The sequence below is a fragment of the Thamnophis sirtalis genome, unplaced genomic scaffold (assembly GCF_051295495.1).
Source record: "Thamnophis sirtalis isolate CommonGarterSnake01/CBP01778 unplaced genomic scaffold, rThaSir2_p1.2 scaffold_9, whole genome shotgun sequence".
Taxonomy (NCBI): Eukaryota; Metazoa; Chordata; class Lepidosauria; order Squamata; family Natricidae; genus Thamnophis; species Thamnophis sirtalis.
The window spans coordinates 23,974,138-23,996,553 of NW_028261389.1; the positions used below are offsets into that span (position 1 = coordinate 23,974,138).

General features: G+C 37.5%; 2 protein-coding genes across 8 annotated transcripts in view; one reads left to right on the top strand and one right to left on the bottom strand.

Annotated features, from left to right (window-relative positions):
• HCFC2 (host cell factor C2) overlaps positions 1-5,847 on the top strand; it is a 36,459-nt gene extending 30,612 nt beyond the window's left edge. For all 3 annotated transcript variants that reach the window (XM_087723078.1, XM_087723076.1, XM_087723077.1), the window contains 2 exons: positions 697-982; positions 2,501-5,847. In XM_087723078.1, the coding sequence (XP_087579204.1) occupies positions 697-982; positions 2,501-2,526 (312 nt within the window). In that variant the 3' untranslated portion in view covers positions 2,527-5,847. The remainder of the gene's footprint in view (positions 1-696; positions 983-2,500) is intronic.
• Positions 5,848-10,042: 4,195 nt separating this feature from the next.
• On the bottom strand, positions 10,043-22,077 carry NFYB (nuclear transcription factor Y subunit beta). Of its 5 annotated transcripts, XM_014076148.2 has the most exons (8): positions 21,217-21,571; positions 20,864-20,935; positions 17,606-17,699; positions 16,607-16,737; positions 15,224-15,421; positions 14,276-14,357; positions 11,314-11,393; positions 10,043-11,158 (listed from the first exon to the last, which is right to left on the bottom strand). In XM_014076148.2, the coding sequence occupies exons 1-8, from the start codon at positions 21,229-21,231 to the stop codon at positions 11,126-11,128; spliced, it is 705 nt and encodes a 234-aa protein (XP_013931623.1). In that variant the 5' UTR covers positions 21,232-21,571; the 3' UTR covers positions 10,043-11,125. The 5 variants fall into 5 exon arrangements, with proteins under 5 accessions (XP_013931623.1, XP_087579207.1, XP_013931624.1 ...); XM_087723081.1 differs by lacking the exons at positions 20,864-20,935; positions 21,217-21,571 and adding an exon at positions 22,014-22,077; XM_014076149.2 differs by lacking the exon at positions 20,864-20,935.
• Between the last annotated feature and the right edge of the window lie 339 nt (positions 22,078-22,416).

Sequence of the window (22,416 nt, forward strand, 5' to 3'; positions counted from 1 at the left end):
ACACACACACACACACATGTGTGTGTGTGTGTGTGTGTGTGTGTGTGTGTATCTATATCCATATCTATATATATGCGTATACGTATACATATGTATATATGTATTATGTCACAACCCCTGGTATGCCCAAACATGTGAGGAAGCATACTGCTTCCTTTCTCTGTCTATCAGGTCACCATCCAGACAGAAAGCCATTATTTTTAATGTTGACACACACACACACACCACACACACCACACATACACACACACACACACACACACACACGCACACACACACACACACACACACAAAATGTACCCTACTGGAGAAATAACTGAAACACCATAAGATGTCATAATCTCAACACAGACATATGTGTTTTGAAAGACAATATTTAATCCCGGATCACTTTATCATGAGAAGCCTGTTTTATTTAACCATGTTTTATTGAATAAATCATTGATTACTCTGTTCCCAGATCACACTAAATCAGAAACACAGGACATTTGCAGTCTTGAATTGAATTTTTACAACACACTAACCCAGAATCCAGAAAGCTATATTATGGCTCAGTAGTACAATGTATGAACTGAATAGTGCCTCTGAGTTTTTTGCTCGGTATTGAGCAGCACATACCATGAGTTAGAGAACAAAATTACAGTGTTTTTCCTCTCTAGAATTGTAAAAGGAGGGTTTTTTTGCTTCTTCCTTTAGAGTGCAGACTGTATTCATCTTTCATGGGAGCCTCCAGTTTCCCCTTCGGGAAATATCTTGGAATATTCCGCTTATTTGGCAATAAGAACCACTCAGCTTCATGAAAATCCTAATCAACTGATGTTCATGAAAATCTATTGTGGCCTTAAGACCTCATGTACAGTGACTGCTGCCCAACTTGCAAATGCTCACGTTGATCATACATCCAAGCCGGCCATTGTGTTCAGGATTTCGGCCAAGAATGAGAGGGGATACGGACCTGCTACACAGGTTCGATGGCTCCAAGGTAAATTGAGTGGTTGACTCAAAATCTTTCTCAAAAGAGGTAGTCCTCAACTTACGACCACAATTGAGCTCAGAATTTATGTTGCTAAGTGAGAATTTGTTAAGTGGATTTTGGCCCAGTCTATGACTTTTCTTGCCATGTTTGTTAAGTGAATCACTGCCCTTGTTGAATTGAGTAATATGGTTGTTAAGTGAATCTGGCTTCCCCATTGATTTTGCGGGTCAGAAGGCCGCCAAAGGTGATCACATGAACCTGGGACACTGCAACCGTCATAAATATGAACCAGTTGTCATGCTTCCAAAGATAAATCACGTGACCATGGGGATGCTGCGGTGGTCGTAAGTATGAAAAATGGCACTCTTTTCAGTGCCGTTGTAACTTTGAATGGTCACTAAATGAACTGTTATAAGTCAAAGACTATTGAAATATGTGAAAACATTTTTCAAGAATATATATGACAGATTTTCAGATTTAGCTCTATATAACGTAGTTTCGGTAGCCTTGACAATATTTCTTTGCTCAAACAGTTAACCAACAAATCAAATAAGTCTGCACCAAGACTCCGTGTAGCAAGTCTGCAAATACAATTTGAGTGGGTACAGTTGTGTCTCTTGGACTACCAGCAGTTGCCTTCTCCTGTTCAGGGAATTCTAGGATTGATAGATAGCATAATTTACTTGAAAAACACCTATCAGTGGTGGGTTCCAGATTCCGTTCCAACCGGTACGGTTGCAATGGCCCCCACATGGATGCGCACACGCACACACGCATGGTGTGAGCATGCATCGTACTTGCCTGCAATGCTTCCGCAAGCCTCCGTGACGCTCCAGCTGCTCGGTGGAGCATTGCGAGGCGCCATATGCACTATGCGCGGACGCGCCAAAGGCTAAAAGCACAGGTAGGTAGCTTGGGCAGGCTGGTGGGCCCTCCGGAGCACCGTACCAGAACGGTCCCTAGTGCTTCGGGCAGGTTCCAGTACGCCCATACCAGGGTGTACCGCCTGCAACCCACCATTGCTATCTATCAACCTCATTCCTTGTTGAAAAAACCTTCTGCTGTATGGAGAATAATGTCATCTACACACAACTTCTTGTGGCTCTAGAACAACACCGTCATGAGGAAAGATTATAGTAGCATTTTAATATTGATAGGCAATAGGGTTGCAGTGGCTCAGTAGCTAAGACGTTGAGCTTGTCAATCAGAAGATCAACAGTGCAACGGTTCATCCCTAGCGCTGCATAACGCTGCATAACGCTGCATATAATGTAACTCTGCCCATTTTTTTATAGTTGCTCTATCACAATTTTTAGCCCTACCAAAAAAAAGTTATATGTGGCCCATAATTACTGAAAATTACATATCCCTGTTTTATTCAAAGTATATAGCATCAGTGAACAATTTGGTATAAAATGTTTCATTTGGATAGTCAAGAATAAACCCAGTTTTCAGGTTACAAAGAAATTTCATGGAAAGTTCTGAATACTTGAAGATGTAACAAAACTTTCTCTTTCCTTACAGAAATGAAAACATCAAGTTCAAAGTAGAAGCAGGACATTACACTGTGGATTATGAATTGGCAGTTAGTACTCTTGAAGTTTTACGAATCTTCCAAATATTTCATTTTATGCCAGCTTGAGATCAGCGTGGTACAGTCTTGAAAAACTGGGCCTATAGTGATCATATTTTTGGGTTGTACTTTATCCAGCATGGTCACTGGCTACTATCCAGAAGGTTATATAATCATTTGAATTTTTGGAGAGTCTTCCTTACATCTCCTAACACAGAGATCCCCAATTGTGTTAGCTTCCAACACATAGGAAAGGGCCATAGCTCAATGACTGAGCATGTGCCTTGCATGTGAAAGGTGCCAAGGGAAAATCTCTGGCTAGTCCAGCTGGGGTTGGGAAAGGCCCTGTCTGAAAGCTCAGAGAATTGCTCCTGATTAATGTAGACAATCTTGAGTTAGATTATGGTTTGAATAAGGCTCTTTGTGTTCCTAAACATAGATGCTCAATTACTGCTTAAATTTCATTCAATTTAAAAAAGCAATGTGATGTGTTATGAAAATTGCTTAAAGAGAAAACTACCAGAGGAGGAGCAAGAATAATGTGTTACCTTATTGGTGAGATGGGAGGCATATAAACTACATAAATACTAATTTCTCTTTAAATTATTTTCAGGACAGATTTATAAATGTTTAAAATAGAACTCAGAGGTTTGCTTGGGGAGCCAATAAGCGGGTCCCTGAAAACTTTGCTTGTGTTCAGATCCTCATGGATGATGGTCTGTAAAACTATTGTAGAATGAGCTGTTTGAAGACTGCTGTAAATATATAGCATCAGAGATGCTGGAAGTGAATTATTTGGTTTTCAACAGCATAACAATGGCCTTTTAAAATCATTAATACTGGTTAATTGAGTCACCTTTTTACAATAGTAACAATTTCAGAGAAAAGTTATTTGTCTTAGGCTTTTATTCATTCATTTTTGTGGCATAGGGCTGCTTTTGATGTACAGCTTTATTCATGGGTATGAGTCTCATCAACCTTATCAAAAAAAAAGGAAACAAGGCAATATGTATCCTTGTTAAACAAGAGTTGTTTCCCTGCCTAATTACATGTTTTCAAAAGTATTTGTGGGAGTGACTTGGAGAGAATGAAAGCCATCATATAAAAATTATCTCTTTAGAATGAATTATAGTTTTGTGCTGAGACAGCATACAGCTGTGTGCCTTTGTCCAGTGAGAGGTTAAAAGACTCTTGAGTTAACATGATGGCCAGCCTAAGCATGAAAAACAACAAGCGGGGGCTATATTCAGTTACTGTTGTGGACACCACAATCAATTCATTACATTAGTTAATTTAAAAATGGAGTTGTGGAAAATCTACAGGCCCACGCAGCTCTGTCATCCCTATTTCTATAGCATTAAGATACAGTGCTTACCAAAATTCAGCATTGTTAATTTTTGATAGTACAGTTTTTTCTGGTTTTAATAAAGATAAGGGCTAGAACTAGTGCTTTAACGCCTTCTTACCAGCTGCCTGAGAAGCAAATTGAAAATGTCTCCATTAATTCTCTGGCAGGTTCACTGTCAAGATTCCTTTCTTCTAGTATCCACATAAAAAAATGCAAGCCAGACTGCAAAACACTGGCCTGTGCAATAGGTATAAATCCCATTGAGCTGAGTAGAGCTTATTTCTACACAGTTTTGCATAAAGAATTTTTTTTAATGATACCCATAATGCATAGGCTAACAACCTAATTTTGGAATGAAGGCAAATCTGATGTGATGCCATAGGTCAGTACAGGTCTTCCAGCAAACTCTGACCATTTGGCTTAATAACAATTATATTGGTATGACATTATAAGGTAGAACCCAAAAGATAAACATCAAATGCAGTCCCCAAAGTATGACAAATCACAAGTGAGTAGATTATGCTCCTGTTCCACCTGAATTTCATATATATGCAGATTTGTTCTCCTCTGGCTTATATTTTGTATCCATGTTTAGTGTAACAAAGATACTTTTGTTTACAGTAACTTAAAATGTATAGAATATTTTAATATATTCATTTTTGTAAAGATTTTTCTAGTGTTTACAAACACATATTTTAATCTTTGAGACTATCCTAATATGCAAATTGCTGAACTAGTTACTTCTGTTATGAAAAGCAAATTCTGTGTAAATGCACTACTATTAATTTCTCATGGGCATAGAAATGTTAAAATCTGTAGAAAGTTTGAACATGTACAAAAGTTCTCCATCATGAATGCATCACATACCCACAAAAAAAAGAAGAAGAAGAAAGGGAAAGAATCCTACGCTTTTTTTTTGGCATAATCATGCTATTTTGCACTAGTAAGAATTGTATCATTTTTGTGTTGGTTCCAGAAACTAGCTGTATTGGTCTAAATTTAAAGCAGATTTGCACACCTTTGCATTGCTTTTCTGACATACATTTTTCATGACTTTCCTCAAAGGCTTGGGATTTTATTTTGCTAATTGCCTTAGTTTCCTATCATAACATTGGACTTCTGTAACATTTTTATCTTAATCATGTTGTGACTAATGTGCCAGCTGCTTCATTTCCCTTCACAGTTTTTCTACATGAGACAGCAAAATAGTGCAAGTGCATCAAAAAGTAATAATCAGAATGCTAGTGGGCACTTTTTATCTACCACCTTATGTAGCAAAAATGTGTATGAAGCACTTATTAGGAATGTTAATCTGTTCCTAAGCACACAAGTGTATTAAATAGAGGCATTTAGATGCTGTTTTATACATGAGTAATTGTTTATCATAATATAGCATAAAGTGGCTAAATTGTGCCAGTATATAATATAGGTGGTGAATAGAGCTTAATGATGCATCCCACAGGGATATTTCTGTGAACAATAGTGCTTTTTACATTAATTTGCATGGACCTTATACAGATTCCTGTGGATTGCATCCTTAGGCATCTAAATAAAATGATTTTTTTTAAAAATCTCTATTTTGAAACCTGATTTAGTGCATATGTGCAATAGAATGAATATTTTGCACTTCAGTTTTCCATCAATGCATAAGAATTAAGATGGGAATCACTTGATCTGCAAGGATCAGTTTTAAAGTGGATTATGGTAATTCTAATACTTTACTGTCATTCCATGTTCACAGTTTCAAAACATCTTTGAGAAGCCCCATTGTAACCCATTCTTAGGTAGAGAAACTGAGATAAATTCATTTGAAGAAAGTCTGTTTTGGCTTAGTTCTTAGTAAACCATGAGATGATTAGATATATGAATTACTGCTATGATATATTAATTAAGCCACTGTGATTTGCTTGGTTTATGGCTTAACATAAGACAAACCATTACAGCTTCCACAAAATGAGTCCCCTTGGGGAAAAGGGCGGCATATAAATGTAATCAAATCAAATCAAATCAAAATGGCTTAGCATAATAGCAATAGCAATAGCACTTAGACTTATATACCGCTTCATAGTGCTTTTACAGCCTTCTCTAAGCAGTTTACAGAGTCAGCATGTTGCCCCCAACAATCTGGGTCCTCATTTTACCCACCTCGGAAGGATGGGAGGCTGAGTCATCCTTGAGCCAGTGAGATTTGAACTGCTGAACTGCAGCTAGAAGTCAGCTGAAGTAGCCTGCAGTATTGCACTCTAACCATTGAGCCACCTTTAATCCCAGTGAGCTCGTGGTTTGGATGGAATTAGGATCCAAGTCCCTCAATTTTATCTCCAATACTTATTAATAATCATCTTCCAGAGATATTTGAATAACAGCGGCAAACAGTTTGATGTATGGGAAGAGGTGGTTTGTACCCTCAGATGTGTGGGGACTGGAAGTTTCCAGAGTAGTGGCTAAAAGCTCCGGTCTTAAGACATCAGGAGAATGGCTGGTAGAGAAAACCACTCTAAGGTAATAGAATTCTAACTTTACAATAATCATACTGATGCAGCACAATTTGTAATGCCGTGAAAAGCAGTGGACTACTTGTTAAAAGCTTTCTAATAAATTGGAAATTAAGTAGCACTTTTTACTGGCTACTCTGTAAGAAGGAATAAGTTCCATCAACAAACTTTTGTGTATGTTAGTCAGCTGACAGTAACTTTTGCTTACTGGGTTTTTCCCGAGATAAATATTTGCAGTGTGAGATAAAGAGAATGGGATGGGATGTCAGTTATACTACCTATACAACACTGTCTTTTTGTGGCATAATAATACAGATGCTCAGAGTGAAACTAACATACTCTTTCATGCACCTTATGATATATGTACCCTTTCCTAAGGCAAGTATGTAACAACACCCCAGAGAAAATGTATGTTGCAGCCACACAATTTTGGTTGTTCTTAGCAATTAAAAATCACTCAAGCTAACATTAGATTTTTGAAACTATACTATGAAATGGAAACTTCAAAAATCTATAAATACGTTCTTCAGAGTTGAAGGTAGTATTTCTTGAGGAGGTCCATTTTAGATGCTAGGAGAATTTCAGCTCTTCCTTGAATTGTCATAAGAAATGTGCTTCCTTTCACTTTACCTGCCACATACTTCCAACTCTGGATTGAATCCAGATATCCCAGTGGTCACAGGGTCAAAGAGAAGTACCTTTAGGAACTCACTCAACATAGTTGTAGTGTGTTGTTTTCTATAACTTTTTTGAATTAGGAGGCCTACTGTGACAGAATGTGAGAATTATATGGCTATTAATCTTTGATTGTAGATACCTTACTTGACAATATGATCTGTTGAGTATATCTGTGAGTATTTTTGCACTTTTGAGTTCATATATTTCTGCACTTGTTTTAAGAGTATGTCATGATTACCAAAGGTAAAATTGTGGTGATGTTAATTCAGACCTGAGATTCAGTGTACATGTGCTTATGCCAATAGGCTATTACGATTTTACTACAATTCAGCAGTTTCCCATATATGGAACTAGATTAGTAACAAGTGTATAATTTCTTTGGTAGCCTCACCCATACATTGGCTAGCTATTTTTGCAGCCTGCTTCTCTTAATAGCACTTAAGATATATTTCATCCAACTATGAATTTATATTTGAAGCATATTCTGTTTAAAAGTATCATTATATTTGGATAAATGAGTCAACCTAAGTTCATTTAAAATATATATAAAATCAGACTATTTGGGAAACTGGTTGTTGTTTTGTTTTTTTGCTTGCCTTTGTAAATATATGTATAACAATCTTGTATAAATTAGTCCATCCTGTTCCACCTTCAATAATAATAGACTTAGTATCAATCTTTATAAATGGAAGTCTGTTGCTATTTATACCTTACTTCATCAGTTCAACTTCAGTTTTGTTTGTGACATGGAGTGTGGATAAAAATTTGGCATGGTTCAGAGGGTCATATATATATTTAATAAGCTGATACAAATAAGCTTTTTGCCTATGTATATGGATTGCAGTTCCAAATTACTGCTTACCAGTTTAGAATAAAATCAAAGTATGAAAATCAACTTTATGGTTTCATGCACTGGTGTGTTCTAAAACATACTCATACTGTGTTTGGTAAAATGTAATACACCAGTTAATTTGACATTTTCCCCATTGACCCTATAGAATAAAGTACAGTACTTAGTGTTGTAAAAATGCTGAGTAATTATTCAGTAAGATATATAAGAATGAGGAAAAATAGCTCATATGTGTCTGTTTGTTTACTAAAGTAATGTGACCATCTGAATGCAGCCATTTTTATGTATGATTTATAGCAATATTTGACCATAGTTTTGAAGTAGCCTGAACCAGTGAACAGTTAACAAAAATGACACCACAGTTAACTGGAATTCTGAAGTGATTGTTAAAGCCAGCTATTTATGGTCTTATGATCTGCAGCTGAAATGTCTTGAGAGAAATCCAATATTTTCTATAATAAAAGTAGCATTGTTATTTGTAATAAAAGTGATTTGTCCTAATGTTTTTGTTTTTTTAAAACCTATGGTATTAGTTTAAAAAATGCAACTTTCAACAGTAATAATTACATTTGGAAATAAACGTTTCACATATTCACATTGCAGAGTGTTTAGTGTTCTAAGAAGCTAAATTTTGCAGTATGTTATTTTGGCTTTAGTGCAAGGGAAAACAAGGTGAGATGTGTGGGGTTGATTTTCAAGTGTAATAAAACTTTATGATTATATCAACCTGAATCATGTGAACAAATCTAATTAAGCTACTGTGGCTAGAGATGTAAAATGTTTAAATACATCTCAAGTTTAACATATTAGATTTGCTTCATTTCTTAAACAAATTTAACACAAGCAGTGTTTATAATAGGTTTGGTATTAGTACTATAATGTGCAGTTACATTTATCAAAAAGCCCATGTTTAACTATAGAACCAATAAAATGCTAAACAGATCTCCCCCCCCCCCCCCAGGAATTCAAGGGAGCATATTTTTCTCCCCTTACCATCTTGTGAAATAAATTGAGCTGAAAGTAACTGGCTCAAAGTAATCAAGTGATCCTCTGTGGCTACAAGTGGATTTGCTTCTCCACTGTCTTAGTAAGTGCACTGCAAATTCACAGATGCAAACTTGTTTATCAAAAGTTATGTTTGGTAGCTTCATAAATGTGTCTCTTTAATGAATTGCTACACTTTAATTTCATTTGAGGCTTGTATTGCACAATGAGTGACTTAATCTCTGTTAAAAGGTAAATTATTCACATTTTTCCAAATCCCTTAATCAATTGATTTCATGAGGTGGATCATAAGTTAATTCTGGTCATAACATTGACAGCCAATGTCAAATAAAATAAACTTTCTAGAAAATCTGGTAATTTGCATTCCAAATTTCCAACAGCCTTCCAGATTCTCCCACATCTAATTGTTTTTATTGCACCATATCTACAGCTTTCTGAAAACACAAATGTGTATTCATTTCCCTTAATTTGTTGCAGATAATGAGATGCTTTCTCTATTGGTGCTATTTTTTAAAATAAATCATAATAGCCCAAAGGTGCTTTTTCAGGAGGCAACTAGATTTGTTATGTTTTTTCTTTGAAGACGTTTCATTTCTTATCCAAGAAGCTTCTTCAGTTCTGACAGGATAGTGGGGAGTGGAAGGATTTATAATCCTTGCAGGATTTATAATCTTTCCCCATTAACCTGTCAGAACTGAAGAAGCTTCTTGGATGAGAAGCGAAACGTCTTCAAGCCTAGTTGTCTCCTGAAAAAGCACCTTTGGGACAACCATGACCTGGGTGACTGAGAATCTCTACGGACCTTTTGGACTATGTAGCTTCTGAGGAAAAATTGTATGAGGTTTCTGTTTTTCCAATGTTAAATACTACTGGAATGTGCTAGTTCAGTGTGTTAAATTTAGAGGATTTTTGCCATCATGATTTAAAATAGAAACCAGTTCCCATGGAGGGATGAGCATCAGATTTTCACATTTCTCTCTTCATGGTTTAGAATTCAGCAGCCCCTTTTTTTGTTGTTGTCCAATTTTCTCCAGGACAAAGCTGTGCTGATCAGCAATTTCATTTTCAAGTTCTCAGTGGCATTTGTTCACTTACTATCATTCTACAAATCACAATATTTGTAAGTATCTTAAAATTTATTGCATCAACAGGAAACAGCCAAATAGATGCTCAAACCTTCCATTTACATCCCTGGAAATACATGCCCCTCTTAGCTTCCACAGTAATTAACATCCAAGGTCCCACACATGACTATGAAGATGTTAAAGAGGTAATTTGACAATAAAGTATCAAACAGAATCTGGCTTCTTTCGAGAGAAATCATAAATTAAAAGGAATTTATTTCAAAAGTAGCAAGATGAATATCCCTATTCAAAGATCAACAAAAAAAAAACCTTTTACTACATATTTCTAATTGTTGCAAAACAGGGACTGCACTACCAGATACAGTTAACACTGATACTGGGTACCAGACAATCCACAGAACTAATTCTGCATACAAGACAACAGTTCGTGACAAACCCACCTTCATTCTTTTACAGCTTGTGCAAAATAGTTCCCAGGGACCATGACCCAAGGTTATAATGCTAGGATCCAAAGATGGGTTACTTCTAGATTCCCATTATTTGAAGTATTATATTAAAAGTACTGGGAGCGCTCATTTTGAATTGTGGGCATTTGAGGAATTTCAAGTTAAATATTAATAAATATTTAATTCAACTCATGCAAGACAGATACAAAACAAAAGATCATCTCAATTTTTATAATAAAGGCAACTTGCATTCAAAATGAACGGTACCCTTATGTTTTATTCAAAGGGTAAACGTGAATTAAACCCAGCTGTTTACTTGAATTACAAAAGTAACATGATTCAATATGAAAATAAGAAACTGTCTACAAATCTCTTGACAGTAGTAAATTGCAATATACAATGCATATAGGAGTTATACAGAGCAACAAACTCTTGTACAAAACAAAAAAAATATTTTAATACCTTTAAAATCCAAATTTCTTTTAAAATCACTCATGAAAAAAGGTTTGATTCAGAGTTCACGTCTCAATTAGTCAAGCCTCAGGAAGCTACATTACAACTATTGAATATACAAAGTGACATTTCTTTCTTCGCTAGCCAATTCAAATTCAAGTTCTCTTTCCTTTAGCGTCCCTTGTTCATATTTCTTACATGTCTAAAGTCTTCAAGTCATGAAAACTGAATTTGTTGAACACCAGGAATCTAGGGAATAGAAAACAAATACATATTAATTTCAAAAATCAATCCAGAAACACATTTGCTTGTGTTGTATTGTAGCGATAGCATACTTTTTCATTGTACTGATACCAAAAATGGAAATATTTAACAAAAAATGGGGGGGGGAGGAAATGCTGTACCTGTTGATAGGACGTTGTATAAACCATGACATTTTGTTGTTGGCCATCTGTAGTTATCAAACCTGCTGGCAACTGGCTAGCTATATGAGAAAAAGAGCACTGTTAGAAGATTTCTGCTCATGTAGGATTAAACACCAAATCCAAGTTAAGAATCTACCATTAAACAGTATCAAAACTGATCTCTTTCACTAATATGTACTAGAACTGTAACCTGATAGTGCCAGATGAATGTTAGACCTTTCTAAAAAGAAACTAAGAGTTCAACTGTGAACTAATTTGGAAAATAAAAACACACAGTAGTATGAATAAAAACATTAAATAATATATTAACTCTCATTTTACGTTGGAAGTCAGATTGATTCTTTACAGTGCATTTTAATATTTTCAGTTTTTTAAAGCATGACTGTTTTTAAGTAAATCACTGTACTTTAATGGAAACACATGCTCAAAGGTTCTCTATCCTCTTTTATAATTGTTTGTCTATGTCTGGCAAATATTCTTTTAATAACACACACAAAACAAAACAAATACACCTGATCATTTCAACAGGGAGAGTTCCATCTAATGCAACAAGCCTGTCAAATGCAACAAGAAACAAATGCAATAAGAAACAAATGCAATGTTTCTGACAAAACAGCATGGTCTACTAACTTCAGTCCTCAAGTTTCACATACTTGCTGCTCCATGTTCTATATTCCAATCTACTCCCAAAGTTTCTCTGAGCATTTTAAAATTCTAATAAAATACAGGTAGGCCTCCATTTACAATTGAGCCCAAAATTTATGTTGCTAAGTGAGGCATTTGTTAAGTGAATTTTGCCCCATTTTATGACCTTTCTTGTCACATTTGTTAAATAAATCACTGCAGTTGTTAAGTTAGTAATGCAGATGTAAAGTGCATCTGGCTTCCCCATTGACTTTGTCATGAGGTCCCAAAAGGTGATCACATGACCACAAGATACTGCAACCATCATAAATGAGTCAATTGTCAAGCATTTGAATTTTGATCACATGACCACTGGGATGCCACAGCAGCCTTGTGAAAAACGGTCATACATCACTTTTTTCAGTGCCATTATAACTATGAAGGTTCACTAAACGAACGATTGTAAGTCGAGGACTACCTGCATATGTGTTGTATTGCAAGGGGGGGGGAGGAGAGAGAGAGAGAGAGAGAGAGAGATGAACTATTAAAAATTAGACACCTCTTTTTTATGGTGTTTACATAAAGGTCTCTCTGCCTTACTTTCACACATTCTTCCTCTCATTCAGGAGGATCATCTGACCTTCAGATGAACCTTTCTGGGCAACAGGAAGAAAGGAACTAAGCTTCTATCAGCAATGCCTACACACACTTTGATCTATATTCACACGATCCTTTAATCAGTATAGGGATTTTTTTTATACAGGCACTCAATATTTAGAATATAATTCAGTGAAGAAAACAACTGCAATTAACATAGTTCTGCTGTGATAAAGTTTTATCAGAGAATTCCTCCTTTCCTGCCTGATTAGATTTTCTACCAAAACCATGTACAATTAATAATTATCTTCAGCCACTCAAAAGCATCTGTATTCTACTGGAAAAAAGGAAGAGTTCAAAACTTGTGGAAGATATCTAATTAAAAGCTCAATGAACTCTAAGCAAGACACACACCTGTTATCAAATGCAAAGAATGCTATTAAAAATGTCTTTACAATGGGATCTTGTGAGACATCAGAATTCTGCATAGTTTAAACATATCCCATAATGAAAGAAACATTTGTTTTCTACATAAATTTTTATTAAAACAATTCTGCCTTATGGTAAGAATGCATGGTTAGTTTTAGGTAAATTACACTGTTACCGTTTATCAAGTTTCAGGTAAACAACTGTATTTTAAACCCAGTATTTCACATTAATTTTCAATTTAATTTTCCACAGTAGTGTTGTTTCATTCTCTTTTCTTCATTATAATCAGTGTGAGATTCTCTGAATATGTTCAGGACATAACTATTTCAAATAAATAACAATGCTGACTTGAGATCAAAGGCTACTATTTGTGAATGAAGGATATTAAAAAAATAACATTCAGTAAGCTTCAGTAAGTAATCCAACAGCAGCAGCAGAATTGTTTTGTCTCTGTGTTTTCATTAAGGAATAAATCTTCATGCATCAAAATATATGTTATGCTATCTCACATGTAATTTTCAATGGAAATTCTCAATGGCCAATCATTTATAGTGATTGCAACAAGTGTACGTCAATATGAAATCTTGCTCAAAAGTTGTAAATCACTTAGTATAATTCTTTGTTCATTTAGTTTCAATCTTGTTTTCAAGGATTCATAAACAAACTTAAGATAATACTTTGCTTGTTCAATTTGTTCATTGAACTGTTCCAAGATTACAGTGGTGCTGAAAAAAATGGATGTATAACCAATCCTCAGTTCTGGCTACTGCAGCATCCCTGCAGTCACTTGATCACACTTGATTGCCTGGCTCACAATTATAGCATTGCAGGGAGCCATGGTCACGTGATTGCCATTTGCAACCTTCCCTGCCAGCTTCCCACAAGCAAAGTCAATGTGAAAGTTGGCAGAGAAGGTCACCTATTCCAGTCCCCTGGCCAACCTGGACTCATGTGTAGCTTGCGCAGGATCCTCCCCTTCTGCCCATGCTACTTACCTGGGACTCCTGCCACTTTCTGCTTAATGATCTGTGGAACTTGGAATTATTATGGCAACTGGAAATGATAGCTGGGATTGCTATCACTACGTGATGAGGTCACATGACTTTGCGCTTTGCCCAGTCCCTAACCCAAGGACTAGCATCAATATTTTGTGGACTGCATGTACTTTGCCATTAAACTGTCACATAAATACTGGCTATAGTTCAATACAATTAACAAGCCTATTTAATTGTAAGCATTAAGCAACAATTACCACATCTGCCCCAGGCAATATTAGAAATACAGTACTTACTAAATGCTTCCTCTGTGAGCTCCTCACTAAGGCCGTCTGCTGTGGTAACTGTTCCACCAATGCCCTTTTCTCCCTTCATTGCCTTGAAAAACAGTAGTTTTACATATAACACATGCATTTTCTGCAATTCACTATACAATTGAATAAGTTTGAAATCTCTCTTTCTCTCGTATACAAAATCTCGTATACAAAATACTTTTCCTAATAGGAGCCTGTTGATTTTGCCTTATCACTGGTCATATTAAATATTCATATAGTAGGTTTTCTGGGCAAGTTTCTTGGACAAAATTGCAAATTAGGCAGATGTTTTGAAGAATTTCCCCATACTACTGCGAGCTCAGTCTGTCTTAACCAGAGGCTGATTTGAGGTTCTGTCTTCCAACTTGCTAGGAATAGCTGTTTACGAAGAGAAACTGCAACGATAAGCACCATTCCTTGTTATGAGATGCATATGTATCAACTCTGTTCTACTCTGTTCATTCTTATCATTATTGTAAACAAAGTAGAAGTAAAACAGATGTGAAGCCACAAAACCCCCTCCACATTAAAACAGTGCAAATAAGAGGGGGAAGAGAAGAAAGCTTGTTTGTGTCAACATTTATATACTTTAGTTTGATTTCTTGGAGATTCTCATCCATTTTCTTCTCAGAACTGAACACATTAAATTACAACGCTAACTGCAAATGTTGATTAACCCACATTGTTAAAGCAACAAATTGGTAAATACAAGCTGCTTTTTTAGTCTAATCCATGTGATATGAATAGGAATATTTTTCTATTATAAATATATACACTTGTATAGTAAAGGAAAATCTTTACAAAGCACTGAAGTACAGGTAAAAAGTGATCTTTTCCAATAGTAACACATACAAATTACCTAGCTATCTTTACTTTTAATAAAAATATATTTAAACATACAATGAAACAGTTGCAAATAGAATTACAAACCTCTCTAAACTTCTGAAGATACAACTTCAAAGGTTCAACATAGCTATCAAACCCCAGAGTAGACATAGCAAAGAGAATATCTTCTCCATTTATTGTCTTCCGTTTCTCTTGATGACACCTCTCACTTGCTTCTGATGTGATAAAACTGATGAATTCACTGACACACTCCTGCACACATTCTTTTGCATCTTTAGCAATCTAAAATATACACAATGTACATTAACATATTGTAAACTACTATTTTCCAAAAAGATAAAAATTATATTAACCCCCTCCAAAACATAATAAAAATATTAAAAAGGCATAATAATGGAGCATGTCTAAAATATAAAAACAAGGCAGGCAGATACAGGGAGGTATGTTCTTTCAGACATTTAAGCCCCAAAATATTTTGATCTTTAAAGATGAAATCAGTCATCAAATGGACTGGGAATGATACATCTTCTGTTCAAGAGGAAAACAGGGTATGTAACAGATTCCTGGACACGGGAAACTTATATCAAAGGCATCTATTCTACTGGAGTTTTGCTTTGGTTTGCTGATTCTCATTCATGTTGTTACTAGGTCTAAGTATTATTAACATCTTACTTGATTAACCAGTGTTCCATCTGATTCAGATGACAAGCAGATCAGAACTGAATATTAAAATATTGTTATCTTTGTGTCAAATTCCCCAGTTGTACTTCTTAACAAAAGTACCATGTACCATGTGCAGAAATGTTGCAGAACCATTTTTAGAAACTCAATCTGCCCCATTAATGCACGCCTACGTCTAATCGAAGAGCCAATCTAGCTAATTATCAATGCCAATTATATTAAAAGCCACTAATGTTTAAAATAATATAATAAATAAAGCATATTCCCCAGATTAATCTCAATTAATTCTTAAGTATATTAAGAAAACTAACAAAATATGCATTTTATACAAAGAAATGGAAAGTGAAAAATATTTTTTAAGAACAAAACTTCTAAAATTAACGAAGTAATCTGTTTGAAAGCAACCAGGATGATCCATATGGAAAACAGTTGAAACTCAAAATATTTTGCCTGCCATTAAATAAAAAATAAATGTTCTTTCACTGAAGGAATGCTTCTGAGAATTTTTAATTATTGGAGTGTCTTTCCTCAATATGAAAAATGACCTGGCCATTTCCTTTTAAGAGAATGAAACTGTCCCAGAATTTAAAAGTTATTTTCCCTCACAAGAGAAAAATGCAAACTTCTATTCTGGACAAGATGGAATTGTAATAACCAAACAATATGACACTCTTGCCTGTTAACAGAGACTGATGACTCACTGTTAAAAAGCAATATCATATCCAAAGACCCTAATCTGGGTTTAAAATATGGAAAACTATCAAAGATTTATTTTACATATATTACCTTTCCTGTCTGAGGTATAGCATTCTTCATTATCCTTGCCACATTTGCAATAGGAAGATATATATCTTGTTCTCTAAAACTCTCTTTGGAACCATTTGTATCGTCATGATCATTCATGCTGTCCTCAGTATCTAAGAAAACACAAATAAATATTAATTACATAATCAGAAATGTTAATCAATACACTGATACCCAACTGAAAAACCTACACTTACTTGTATTATAGGCAGTCCTTGAGTACAACAGTAATGAAGCCTCCTCATCAAGGCTGTAACTCTTGAGGCTGTAAATTGGTCACCCAAGTGACCGATTTTATGAACTTTTTTGTGATGATTGTTAATGGAACATTGCACTTGTTAAGCAAACCATTGGTTCACTATAGATGTGATTTTCATATTTTTACACGTCGTCATTCTAAGAATGAAAAGACCATGCTACTAGCCTAATACAACCAGCAATATTAAGCCAAAGGCCGTGATGGCGAACCTATGGAATGTGTGCCATAGGTGGCATGCAGAGCCCTCTCTGTGGGCACAAAAGCCGTCGCCCCAGCCCAGCTGCATCATGCATGCATTCGTGCCTCCTGCTGGCCCTTTTTTGGTCCCAGGAGGCTGCAGGGAGGTGTGGTGTCGCGTGGATGTGCTGGGGTCATGCGCACATGCACGGGGTGCGGGTGTGTGTGTCATGTGTGCATTGCATTATGGATACAGGCACACGCACACTTTCAACACATGATGACAGAAAGGTTAGTCATCATTGGCCTAAGGCATAATTTATATCAAAGATGGGCATGCTTAGCCTATGAGCAAGATGTCATTCTTGTACTAATTTTATGTAGTTTTTTGGCCTTCCTTCAAAAGTTCTTTGCAACACTTTAATGTAGACACTAAAACAAATCATTTATATCTTCCCTGTCAGCCTCCTGTACAGGAAGAAAGAAAAAGGCATTTCAAACAGAATGGGTCTGAGTCAATAGATTCTGTTCTACATATTACTTACCATCATGAGGTTGGATCACATAGTGACTACTACCAATATAATCTCCAGCAATTCCCAGCTGTGAAGCATCTGTTGTAGAATTATCACCATCCATCTAAAATAATAAGATAACATTGTTAAACAGAACATTGGCTATATATACAAAATATTATAATCATGAATGGCAATATATATAATATCAATAATCTTCTGTACTTGAACTTTAACTTTCATGTATATTAAGAAAATTCCACTACATTTCTTAATTTCTTATTCAGTTCAATCTATCTGCTAAATTGTTTTAGCATACCGGGATACTATTATGGTATGACATTTCTTTTATCATCCCCAGGCAGTCAACTTTATTCTTTTGTGGGAACTTATACAAACTGAAGTATTTCAGAAGTTATCAAACAGATATCAAATGTTAAAGACTTACACATAAATAATTAATTATCCACTATTTCAAATAACTGAGTGTTTCTCAGTGCATTAGGTCCCATACGATAGAGGCCATTGTTCATTAGGCAAATTGTTCACAAAATAATGTTTCTCTGTGTAAATATTTCATGCTTTGGGTCCACTTCAAGAAGCATTAAACTGAATTTCAAAGAGAATTACTACTACTTCCATAAATAAGGATTACATAAATTTAATAAATTTGGGAGGGGGGGGGGAGGTTCCTTCATTTTGAAATTTTATGTATCTCCATCACTATTATATTTGTTTTGGTCCTTTTTTGTTATTAATTATAAAGCAATAAAATAATCTCAATTCCCCCCCCCCCCCCCCGCCAAGGAAGCATCATCTACTGCTGTTTTACAAGGCCAATATTGGATTAAAACTAATCTGACCTGAGAAGGGGCTTTCTGCTCTCAGTAGCTCACACTTGAAGCAGACAAAGTGGATGGAAGTAGGAAGAGGCTTATAGATAGCCACCCTGTGACTCAAAGGTTGCCCAGAGAGGAGTGTGAAAGAAGTGGGCTGAAAGGGATGGGCATTCAGTTCAACAGCTGCTTTGATCACAGGCCAAATTACTAGTCTTTCCCTTGCAAACTGAAGAGGGATGCAGCACCAGACCACTGAGCAAACTGCTTTGGATTGCTTGACAAGAGCCAGACATTTGTATCAGAGTAGGTCTCTATCATTCCACTGAAAGAGAATGCACTGGTATCCCTAACAGGGCACATTCCCCCATGTTTCTCTGCTCAAAGAATGGCTGCAAATGATCCAGCCTCTCCACCTCAGTGATTAGTCAATAGGAAGAGAGTGAAGACAAGATCATAGCAGCAAGAGGAAGAAGACATGTCAACAAACCATGACAGATTATTGTCAGAACTGGTTCTCTAATGCAAATAATACTTCTGGATATGTCCACATAGACCAGGAGTGTCAAACTCACGACAACACGACATTATGTGACGTATCACAACTTTTCCCTCCTTTGCTAAACCAGGGCTGGGCGTGGCCAACATGTGATGCATCCAGCCCATGGGCTGTGAGTTGGACACCCCTGACATAGACTATTTGATATCACTAGAAAAGTGGCATCCCTCTGGGACAGCGGTTCTCAACCTGTGGGTCGCGACCCCTTTGGAGGTCGAATGACCCTTTCACAGGGGTCGCCTAAGGCCATCAGAAAACACATATTTTTAATGGTCTTAGGAACCGAGACACCAATTTTATGGTTGGAGGTCACCACAAGATGAGGAACTGTATTAAAGGGTCGCGGCATTGGCAAGATTGAGAACCACTGTTCTGGGATATTTTTTTCAAACTTCTTTAGCTTGCAGTCCTGAGTCTTTCTAGTACAGTATTTCACTCAAGTCCTGTCTAGTGTCTATTCAAGTCTTCAAGATGTGCTAAAATCATCTATCACATCTGAAAGTGCCAAAAGAGTCCTTATCATATTTTCATAAATCTTACTTTATAATAGAATGATTTAATGTCTATTATACAATTGGGTGGGAAAACCATTTTTACATTTTGAGGAATGTACTTTGAAAAGTTAGATCTGAGATATTACATTTCTAATCCTATACATTGTTATCTATGGATTTCATCAAGGTCAATTAGACTTAACTTCTAAGTAAATGTATCCCATTGTGAAGATAATCAATCTTTGATATCTTTCTTCATCTATATCATGAATTCAGATATAAAATTTCAATATTAGGCAAACTAATTTATAAGCTGTCTTTTCAATATTGCTAACAGTACATTAACAGTATATTAATTTATTTTATATAAATCTAAGTACATATATTTTGAGTTATTTTTAGAGACAATAATGTACATTGCTTATTAATAACTATATTGAATATTATCCCTTTCAGTTTTCTATGCCCTTTTAAAATTATACTTGACAAATAATGCAATTATTCCAAGTTTTATATGTCTGGAATGTTATTAATTGCAAAAGCATCTCTCTGCGTGAGTGCGTGCGTGTGTGAAGTCAGTATTTTAGGAAGCAAAAAAGGAACACGAGCCAAAAAGCATATAAAGATAGTCCTCAACTTACAATCACAACTGAGCCCAAAATTTATGTTGCTAAAACATTTGTTAAGTGAGTTTTGACCCATTTTATGACCATTCTTGCCACAGTTGTTAAGTGGATCCCTGCAATTGTTAAGTTAGAAACACAGTTAAATGTATCTGGCTTCCACATTGACTTTGCTTGCCAGACAGTCACAAAAGGTAAGCACATGACTCCAAGACACTGCAACTGTCATAAATACGAGTCAATTGGCAGGCATCTGGATTTTTATCATGTGACCATGGGAATACTGCAATGGTCATAAGTGTGAAAAACAGGTTTATTACTTTAGCCATTATTAATGTTGAACTGTAACTAAATGCTATTATAAGTCAAGAACTATCTGCATTAGTCTCAAGTCTAATAAAGTACAGACAATTGGACAGATTAATTTGTATATATTTTGTCAGTGAATGATTTATGCTGAAACTTTTAAAAATAACTCCACAATTTGCTTTTATAGTCTTGGTTATTCATTTGCTTTCCTAATGAGCAAAACACCAGAGAGGATCCATATTAGACCTATGAATTTTCTAATAAATATCAAATCAGTAATTCTGGGAACTAACAGGCAAGTATACATTCTGCGTCAAGGATAAAACATCTTTAATACTAATCATTTCTGTCTAAGTCAACAACACAAACATAACCCAGAGAAAATATGCAAGGCTCCCTTAAAAAGAAGTCAGAGAAGTCTCATGAAATATTTGCACTTCTGATAGGTTCACCAGCATTTTACTCACATGGTGGCACCTTAAAATTAGGCAGGCAGGCTGGCAAAACAACAACAACAACACCCTGATCCGACGATACTGCTGTAGTTGTGTGTACGTTTTATTAAAAAAATAAATAAATGAAAGAATTACTCCGAAGTGAAGATCCACTTGGTGGGTTGAATCCTTTCAGGCCGGGAGCGATAAAGCCCTTTTGACAACCCGGGGTGGGTGGGTGGAGGAGATGCACGTGGGAGACGTAACAAGAGAAAACAGCCACGTCTGAATGCTAATAAATGCGCAAGTGGGGGGAAAAAAAACCCCAGACCCAGTGGAGGAAAAAGCTTTCGGGCAATAAAATACCAGGCTCCCTACCCACCCACCTTTAGGGCCGTCATGCCCGGGCAGCAGGACGAAGCATCTCCTCCTTGGCTGGGGATTGCAGGAGCCCCTTTTTCTCTGACAGCGTCCCATTTCCCCCCTCGGACCCCAGCCAGTCCTGGAACCGCGGAAAAAGCGGCGCGGCGCGACGGGAGGGTCGGGGCTGGCGAGGGGCCACCCGCCCCGTACCACCCCGCGACCCCTCTTCTTTAGGCCGAGCCCAGCCAGAAGCGGACAAAGCGGAGCGGCTTAAAAACAAGCCCAACTCCGCCCGGGGAGGGAGAGAAACGGGGAGGCGTCCTCCCCTCCCCGAGGGTCACCACAGCGCCCCCACCTCAAATAGTAATGAGGGGGCCTCAGGGGGGTCCTCACCGCAGGAGGACCCCCCACTCGGGAAGAGGGCGCGGGGGGGGGAATAAAGGCGAGGACGGTTGGGCTCCCCGCTGCCCCGCAGGCGACCCAGGACGAGGCGCCGCCGTCTCGCTCGGGCCTCGCTCTGGGTCGTCCGCCCCGCCGCCGCGGCCGCCGCGTTTCCAGGGCCCGGCCGGCCAGCCAGCGCCGCCATCTCGCCTCCTCCTCCTCCCCTCGCGGCGGGGAGCAGAAGCCGCGGCACAAAGAAGCGGGAGGCAGGCGGGCCCGGCGTGGGCTCCGCTGGTCTTTTTTTCCAGGCTCCCCACACTTCCTGGTCCCCTCAGCGGCGGCGCGGCGGCAACGCCGGAGCCCGGGGAGGGAGACGGACATTTCATTCGAGCCTGCAGTGGAACCGGTTAGCAATCATTGGCCGGAGCCAGGCACAAACCTCCAGTGCGGCCCTGGTTGGCTCCCTCCACAAATCGGCTGTTTGGTTGGACAGAAAATGGCTGCGAAGGAACCAGTCCCAGCGCGGAGCACCGCTTCCCGAAGCTGGCCTGCCCTCCCTCCGCGCCGCCTCCTGCCCGCTCCCCCTCCCTCCACCGCGCGGGAGGCTGTTCCCGCTGAAGGATTCCCCTCCCGCCGCTGCCACCAGCCGCGGAAACACCGCCGGCGACCTTCACTCGGGGAAAACGGCGCTGCCTTGACCTCGGCTGTTTATAACGCCCGAAGGCAGCTGCCGTCTCCCGCTTCTGAGAGGAGCAACATGGCAGTCTCTTTTTGTTGTTGTTGTTGTTGTTTTGTACCATTTTCCCTCTTTTTTTTTTTAAACAGGCTAGGGACCTTTTCTT

Excerpts from the sequence above, each read along its gene's own strand:
- NFYB (XM_014076148.2), bottom strand. Across the intron at positions 16,738-17,605 it reads TGTGATCCAACCTCATGATG|ATACTGAGGACAGCATGAAT; the intron begins GTAAGTAATATG and ends GTGTTTTCTTAG. Across the intron at positions 11,394-14,275 it reads GCTCACAGAGGAAGCATTTA|CTAGCCAGTTGCCAGCAGGT; the intron begins GTAAGTACTGTA and ends TTTCTCATATAG.